The following is a 9,027-nucleotide window of genomic DNA, read 5'->3' as shown; positions in this document are numbered from 1 at the left end:
TCTACGTTTACATGGACACATTTTGTTTCAGTTGGAATAAAATCATTCCGATTGATGAATCCGAACATAGTGTTTACATGATCAGGTTTATATGTCACAAGCTTCAAGTTGGATTTGATCTTTTGACATGCTCACACTGCACCAGTATACAGCTGTTAGCGCATTATAACCAGCCTCCTACCATTGCTTCTTATTAATATTAATCAGATTTAATATTTATCTATTTTGGGTCCTAATTAGAAGACGACAAGCACATTTATCATTATCTCCCCTTCCCGCATCTGTGGATGAGAGACCGAAGCAAGGACTGAACTGCAGCACTTCACAGATGACAAGTGAAAGGAGAATTTTAGATTGACACGACAATATATTTAACATATATATTTAACAAGTCATAATTCATTACACCATTTCTGTCATTGCATATGCACAGAACTTTCCGGTTTCGGTTCTCAATCCGATCAGGTGTTTACATGTCCTATCGAACGGATCACCCTTTACAATCTGAATTCAATTTCAGTCGGAATTGGCCAATTCATTCCGATTGATGTGACTTTTTTTTTAATTCCAACTGTGCTACTAGTGCGATTTACAAACAGATTATTATGCTAATACAGTTTTTCTCGATTGCTTAAACACATTTCTTGAAACTATGCCTCATATTCTCAAAACAGTAAACACAAATCCATAACGTCTCACCCAATTCCCCAAACATCCTATTTTCAGGTCAAAATGAAGCTCTACACTCAAAACCATTCACTCTTGCTGAAAAACCAAACTTTGCCCTCAGACAGGACACACAAGCCCTCAAAATCACACACACTACAACATAGTCTAACACACTGGTGCAATAAATTCAAAACAACATTTCCAAAACTGGTAAGTTATGTTACTTGTGGTTCCCCGCCTCACAAACCTTTTCACATGATGAACACCAAAGACACAACCAATGGATACACTGGCACATTTTTATTCATTCATGTACTACACAGTACAACACACACACACACACAAAAAATATATATATATTTTTTTTACTCTCTCCTCTAATTTTTTTTTACAGTATTTACTTACTTACAGTAAGATGTGTGTGACCATCATATGACAGTAAAAGAGCACACACAAAACCTTATTCTATGTGGAATTGTATTGGAATGGTAAAGAGTGTTAGTAGGTGACAGGAGGGCCTCGATGAGACAATATGATGAACACGTCTAAGAATGTTCCACGTATGGTTGAAATACCATCATTTGCCTAGAAAGATAACATTCTGGGAGTCAAGACTATAAAGGATGAAGGATGGCCAACCTTCACTGTCACACTCTGCAGCCGCTCTGTGTGACTGTACGACTGCTGGCCTTTTCTTGCAAGAAAATAAACCTCATCAAAGACTATTGGAAATGTTTGTCTTTTATTCAGTGATAGAATTCTGTTTGCCACCACACCTCCCTGAAGGTTCTCGAGGCGACAGTAAAGCGACTAAAATTTGGCCTTACTCGTATAGCCCAGCCTCCCTCATAGCCATACCATTGACAAAGACATGGGCAACTAGAGTGGCTTGAATTTCATCTGAGACTGCTTGTCTTCTTGTCCTTCGTCGTCCTCCTCCTCCTCCTCCTTATCCCTCCTCGATCTCTTCCTTCATGTCTTTCTGGATCCATTGTTCCAAAACTCAATAAACTGATTTGGGCCCCTTTATCTATCTATTGACGGATCTGATTGATGTGTGTTAAATTTTGACTTTTAGTGTTTCCACCTGGGTAATTGTGTGCTAACTGAGCTGAAGCTGTGCTGACTTGAGTGAACAATATTGAGTGCTAGTGCTTTATACATGACAACGTGGTGTAGGCAATGAGAAATGAAGGGATTTGTGTGTAGAGTTTTGCAGTGACAGTTCAACAAATTTGACTCATGTGTCAAAACAGGGAATAGTGTTTAGAGTTTAGTGAAATGGGTGTGCTTTTTGATAAATGGCATTATGGTTTTGAAATTTTAGTTCAAAAGCCTGGTTATAGTGTTTAAGCAATCGAGAAAAACTGTAATATAGCTAATGAACATAGCTGACTTTAAAGGGATACTCCACTTTAAAATTCTGTCATCATATACTCACCCTCATGTTGTTTCAATCCTTTATGAATTTCTTTCTTCTGCTGAACAGAAAGGAAGATATTTAGAAGAATGTCAGTAACCAGACAGTTTCTGGTCTCATTGACTTCCATAGTAGGAAATAAAATATACTATGAAAGTCAATGAGACCAGAAACTGAACATAGCATGTAAAAATAGTAACTTTTTGAGGGTAAGCAAAAACGCACCGTTTTTGTGTCTGTCCCTTTAAATGCAAATGAGCTGCTGCTCCCGGCACAGGGGGCAGAGCTTCAAGAGCTCGTGTCATTTTATATCTCACACACACATGCACTGAACATTTCAACACATTTTTAGCCTTTTATGTTCAAACCGGAGTCAGAAAGATGGAGAGACTCGAGAAGACGTGACAACATGTAGACAACATTTCTGAATGGTTAGTTGATGAATTTATGTAGCTTATGTGTAGTTATCTTCTAGTCATTGATTAGCATATTCTGTCTTGATAATCTATAAATCGTGTTCCGGGGGCGGGGTTTATGTAAATTCTAGGGTTGGTGATGTCACTAACTCGGGAGGAATGTGGTGTAGTCTCTACCAGCCGTTTGTTGTAGTCCTTAAAAAGCGATTTCTTTCAAAGCAAATATCTCCCTTTGCTTTGAACTTTGAGCGTTGTAACATTGCAGATGTTGTTTATGCTCAAACAGCAACATTACACACTAACTAAAGTTAGAAAAGTGAAATCATAATCAACCACCCCATTAAGAAAAAGTGAGCAAAAACATGGGTCAAGGCCAAAATGGCTAAAAACAAAGCTTTTAATTGTCTTAACCACAAATTATTGGTCAGGAAAATAGCTACATTTAAGCAAATGCACTACTTAAAAAGCCATTGCTGTCTCAGAAAAACAAATATTCCCAGAATATGGGAAGTTGTGTGTGGAGTGATGAATTGCATGGTGAAATCTTCCAAAATCTACTGAGAAATATAATAATAAATGCATGTCTATCACAGTGAAGCATGAAGGAAGAGTGTCTGTTTAACTGCTGGAACTGATGAGCTACTTCACTGTGAAAACTCATTTAATGATTCGAAGCACAGGAGAATATTGCAGAACGGCTTGCTTCCCACAAACGCAAATTTGTTTTCTAAAGAGGAATGATCAGATGTCATTTTCAACAAAACAATGCTCCTGCCCAAACTGCAAAGACAGCCAAGAAGTGGCTCATGTTTTAGATGGTCAGAGTCCAGATTTGAACCCTTTAGTGAATATTTGGTTTCACATTAAACTCAAACTAACTGGGAGACATTTATTAACTACTCATGAACAGTTTGAAGCCATTAACATTGAGGGAACAACACTGTTAATAAATAAAGTAAAACGTACTTTATCTACAGTATTTGTGCAATTCTTGCTAATTTCCCGACCAGTGATTTGTGATTAAAATGGTTAAAGTGATAGTTCACCCAAAACCGTGTCTATCACTCAAAAACCTCTGAGTTTCATTCTTCTGCTGAACACAAAAGAAGATATTTTGATTTTGAAGAATGCTAACAAAGAACTGATGGACCCCAGTTACTGTCATAGCATTTTTTCTTACTATGGAAGTCAGTGGGGTCCAACAACTGATTGGTTACCGACATTCTTCAAAATATCTTTTGTGTTCAGCAGAAGAAAGAAACTCAAACGGGTTTGGAGTAAATTATGACAGAAGTTTAATTTTTGGGTGAACCGTCCCTTTAAGACCATTAAAAGACCACTAAGGGGCAGATTTACTAAACAGGGCAGGTTAGAATGGCAAGAGCAATTTCAAAACAGCGCTAATGGGCGTGGAAAGTTCTGCGTGTGATCTACTGATGCGCAAATTAATGAACAAAAAAGCCATGTCTTAAACCAGACGCTAACTGAAAGATTGCGTTGGTCATTATGGAAATGATCATTTCCATAATGACCAATGCAATCTACCAGTTAGCGTCTGGTTTAAAGGATTAGTTCACCTCAAAATGAAAATTTCCTGACAATTTACTCACCCCAATGCCATCCAAGATGTTCATGTCTTTCTTCAGTGGAAAAGAAATAAAGTTTTTTGAGGAAAACATTTCATGATTTTTCTCCACACAATGGACTTCAATGGCAACCAAGATGTTGAAGTCCAAATCAATGCAGTTTCAAAGGGCTCTGAAGTGCTTCAAAGGGCTCTGCACGATCCCAGCTGAGGAATAGGGTCTTATCTAGCGAAACGATCTGTCATTTTCAGACGATTCGAAGTTGGAGGAGAAAATGAGATGGAATTTTTCGCCCTTCCCTACTTTTTTGAACCGGAGTACACAGACAAATAGCTTAGATAGATGACGTGAAGCGTGACCTTTCCAACATGATGGCATAATACGTGGCGCGTCGCAGACCAGCACAAGATGAACAATTGTGGTTAAAAAGTATATACATTTTTCGATCGTTTCGCTAGATAAGACCCTATTCCTCAGCTGGGATCGTGCAGAGCCCTTTGAAACTGCATTGATTTGGACTTCAACATCTTGGTTGCCATTGAAGTCCATTGTGTGGAGAAAAATCATGAAATGTTTTCCTCAAAAAACTTAATTTCTTTTCCACTGAAGAAAGACATGAACATCTTGGATGGCATTGGGGTGAGTAAATTGTCAGGAAATTTTCATTTTGAAGTGAACTAATCCTTTAAGACATGCTTTTTTGGGGCGGTAAATAATGGCGCAAACACCAGTAAATTGACGAGCGCAAACCTTAGTAAATCACCTTGCATGATCATTTAAAGGGGTCATGAACTGGCTTTTTAAAGAAAAATGATATTGTTGTCTGAGGTCAACTTATGACGTTCGCTTGGTTTTTACATTCAAAAACATCAAAATGAATAAGTAATAGGCTATTTTCTACCCTGGTTTTGAGCCTAGCTTCTGAAACGCTCGGTTTTTATGGGCGTGCCGCATTGAAGATGAACAGGTTTGCATATTATAATGAGTTTCATGTATCGGTGGGCGGGGCTAAATAGGCAGTGTTGAAGTAGGCGTTGATCTTCTCTTGTCGTTCGCTGTGCCTGGTGTCAATAAAAGCTTTTATTGGATTAACAAGGAAGTTTCCAGTTCTGAAACTTTCAGGATATTCTTATAGTATGATGACCTCTTATATGTCAAAAGCTCAAGGAAAATTTGATTTCTCAGTTCATCACCCCCTTTAAATATTCTCCTCCCATAAATTGAACCATCTGAAAGGGAAACTCCTACAGATGCATATGTAATAATATCAGCCACAAAAATAACCCTGTCTTCGCCTTTCCAGCGCTGATTCTTCACTGCGTGTCTTTAGTAAATCATGATAGTAGTTGTTTAACTGGCGCCCTGGCACAGGCTGTTAGTAAATCTGGCTCTAAATATTTTGCCATTTTAGGCTTGGCCCATTTTGCCCAGGAATGTAGAGTGAGACTTGATTTTATCCATCTGGGATTAATTGGATGGTGAAATGTTAGCCTGAGAACTTGTAAATGGCGTGAATCCAGCCATCTGACTCAAGTTTTGGATCAGGGCTTTATAGAAAAAAACAACAACCTGGTAACACTTTATTTTACAGTGTCATTGTTACATATGTTACATGTAGTTACTATAGTAATTGTGCATAATTACATACAACTATCCCTCAACCAAACTTTATTTACACTTTATTTTAAGGTGTCATTGTTACAGTGTAATTATATATTTAAGTACTGAGTAATATTAAGCAACTACATGTACTTACTTTAGGGTTAGAGTAGGATTAGGGTTCGGTTGAGGGTTAGTTGCATGTAATTATGCATAATTTACTGTTATTACTATGGTAAGTACATGTAACATATGTAACAAGGACACTGTAAAATAAAGTGTTACCCCAAATCCTAACCCTTCAGTAAGTACATGTAGTTACTTAATATTACTCAGTACTTACAGTGTAACAAAGACACCTTAAAATAAGGTGTAACCAAATCCCCCATCCTCTTTCCTCAGGTATCTGTGTGACTACACCTACTACACGTCTCTGTTTCTGGGCGACGGCAGATCCGCGTTTGTCCATGTTCCTCCTCTGGGAAAACCGTACAGCGCAGAGGATCTGGCTCGCGCCCTCAGAGCCGTCGTTCTGGAGATGCTTGAACTGATGGAGCAAAACAAGGGAAAGAAACACTGTCTGCACGACCAGTGAGAGTCTCACACCACGCTCTTGTTTGGATTCAAGAGTTCATGCGCATTTGAAGACTTCGATATCTCAACTTCTGTGCTACGCGCACGGAGCGTCCAGCTGGTTTGAGGATCGACTCGTGTGCTAAACTCAATGCTGCAGCCGGGCTCAAATCATGAGGAAAGCACTTTAATGGGGTATACTTGAAACATGCAGAGATTTGGTATTATGCATAAAACAGACATCATTCTAATGTCAAAACCATGTCGAAACTATACATTTTACATTTGCATTACAATATACATGTATGTCTTGCAGGTACATTTTCAAAAATAATGTATTTAAACACTTTCTCTCGCCGTCTTGTTTTTAGATTCGTTATTTAACAGATTAAGTGCTAACACTTTACAATAAGGTTTCATTCGCTAACATTAGTTAACTAACATGAACAATACGTCTATAGCATTTATTAATCTTAGTTGAGACATTTTTAAGCTCAAATGTTGAATCTTTAAATGCACTGTGAACTGACATGAGCATTGTTATTAACTAACATGAACAAAGGTTAATAAATGCTGAAAGTATTTAGTGCTTATTGTTAGTTAATGCATTAACTAATGGTAACTAACCTTATTGTAAAGTGTTACCACTTAAGTATGTGTGTAGTATTAAGCGTTTCAAATCAGGGTTTTTATAGTTAACAAAACTAAGAACATAATTTAAAATATTGATAAAAACTATAATCTCAATGACTGTAAACTAACACTGTTTTAAACGTAACTCTTATCGTTTGCAGCTTTCAAAAATACCCCACACACACACTGGGCTGGGAGTGTAAGCATCCCAGTTTATTTGATCACAGACTACAGAGCAGGTGGAAAGGCTGGTTTAAAATTATGACGAAGTAAAAACAATGTTTTGCCTGCTGGACAGTGATATAAAGACATAATAACTATGTCTGTCATGTTATTAAAGTGCCCAAAGTGAGTAACCAGACTTTTAGGATACAAGCATCAATAACTGTACAATCCAAGTGTGTTTTTCACCATTTTAATCCTTTTATGTGCAGAGTCCCACATAAAGACACCTAAATCTGATGCCTTTTGAGTAATCCAAGGTCTAATGCTATCAGTGCTAGCTGTGAAGACATCAGCGGTTTGACGTTTGTTAATTATACGAAATGTGAAGTCGTGAGATGATTGTAAGGTGATGTCTGTCTTCTCTCAGTGGACGTTGTTTGAGATTTTCTTCTTATTGCTTTCTTACTCTTTGCAAAATGCTGGAATTTTGGACTATGTCGAATTTTGGTCCAAACTAAAAGAACTCTTTAAACTGCTAATTGACGGTTAATTACATTACATTGCATTACATTATACATTACATTGCATTCAATTACATCACATTACATTGCACATTGTATTGCATTACATTAATTACATTATACATTGCATTGCATTAAATTGTTACATTACATTATACATTGCATTGCATTAAATTACATCACATTACATTGCACATTGTATTGCATTAGATTAATTACATTATACATTGCATTAAATTATTACATTACATTAGACATTGCATTAAATGATTACATTACATTACATTACATTACATTGCATTGCATTACATTATACATTACATTACATTACATTGCATTGCATTACATTACATTACATTATACATTGCATTAAATTACATTATACATTGCATTAAATTATTACATTACATTATACATTACATTGCATTATACATCGCATTAAATTACATTATACATTGCATTACATTATACATTGCATTGCATTAAATCCCATTACATTATACATTGCATTGCATTAAATCACATTACATTATACATTGCATTGCATTCCACTACATTATAATGGCTCAGTCCATTATATGATTTTATAAAAAGTTTTAATTTTCTTTCTTTAGCTTGTTTTTCTAAGGTTTTTACTGGAATATGCGTTATTAATTACAACATACTGGACCAAACAGATCATGCTGTGAATCTTCATTATTTTAATGTTGCCTAAAAACACTGTTATTTTCAGCATTTCCTTGTTTCCACTGGTCAGTTGTATTGTATTAAGTGTTCTGACATCTGTTCAAGTGTGTACATTAATATTCCCACATTCTGGTGGACGCTGTTGTGTTTCCTCTTTATGTTTGTGTTTCCTTGTTCTTCCACTTTTTTTTATAAACTGTAGCTCTTAATAAATGATTTCTGCCTTATTTAATTGTTTTGTTTTTTATCTTAAATTCATAAAATGGATGTGATTTTTTGCATTACATTTTAATACAGGAAAATGTATGAGATCACTAGTGAAATTGTGTTTTGCATGTTCTAAAATCTTGCATTACCAATTTTATTATCAGCATATCATATTATAAATATATAGGCCTATTAATAAGTATGTGTACAATGAAAGTGTGCATTAAGAGGTCAAAATATGTCAGGGTTTTCACTCTTTATTCACCTTTTGATGTTATCTGAAGTCAGATACATAAAACCACAAATATTAGATAATTACAAATATTAAAGGTTATTAAATATGATTATGATGTTAAAACGTAATGCATAATATTTATCAAAGGATTTATACTTTTTTAAATAATATTTCAATACACTGGCCATTCACATCTTTATCACGTCTTTATTTTGTCAATATTTCGTGCAAGGCAAGTTTATTATAGCACATTTCATACACTATGGTAATTCAAAGTGATTTACACAGAAAGGAATTAAAATAAAAGCAATTAAAA

General features: G+C 35.8%; 2 protein-coding genes across 2 annotated transcripts in view; both read left to right on the top strand.

The window, feature by feature from the left end:
• pgpep1 (pyroglutamyl-peptidase I) overlaps positions 1-8,495 on the top strand; it is a 16,360-nt gene extending 7,865 nt beyond the window's left edge. The window contains exon 5 of the mRNA XM_084411682.1: positions 6,093-8,495. Within this exon, the coding sequence (XP_084267808.1) occupies positions 6,093-6,285 (193 nt within the window). The 3' untranslated portion in view covers positions 6,286-8,495. The remainder of the gene's footprint in view (positions 1-6,092) is intronic.
• Positions 1-9,027, top strand: part of LOC311292270 (lipoprotein lipase) — a 632,457-nt gene that overhangs the window by 417,915 nt on the left and 205,515 nt on the right. The window lies entirely within an intron of this gene.

The sequence above is a fragment of the Rutilus rutilus genome (genome assembly GCF_951802725.1).
Source record: "Rutilus rutilus genome assembly, chromosome: 6".
In the NCBI taxonomy this organism is placed as follows: domain Eukaryota; kingdom Metazoa; phylum Chordata; class Actinopteri; order Cypriniformes; family Leuciscidae; genus Rutilus; species Rutilus rutilus.
This window is presented reverse-complemented; position numbering and strand designations above follow the sequence as displayed.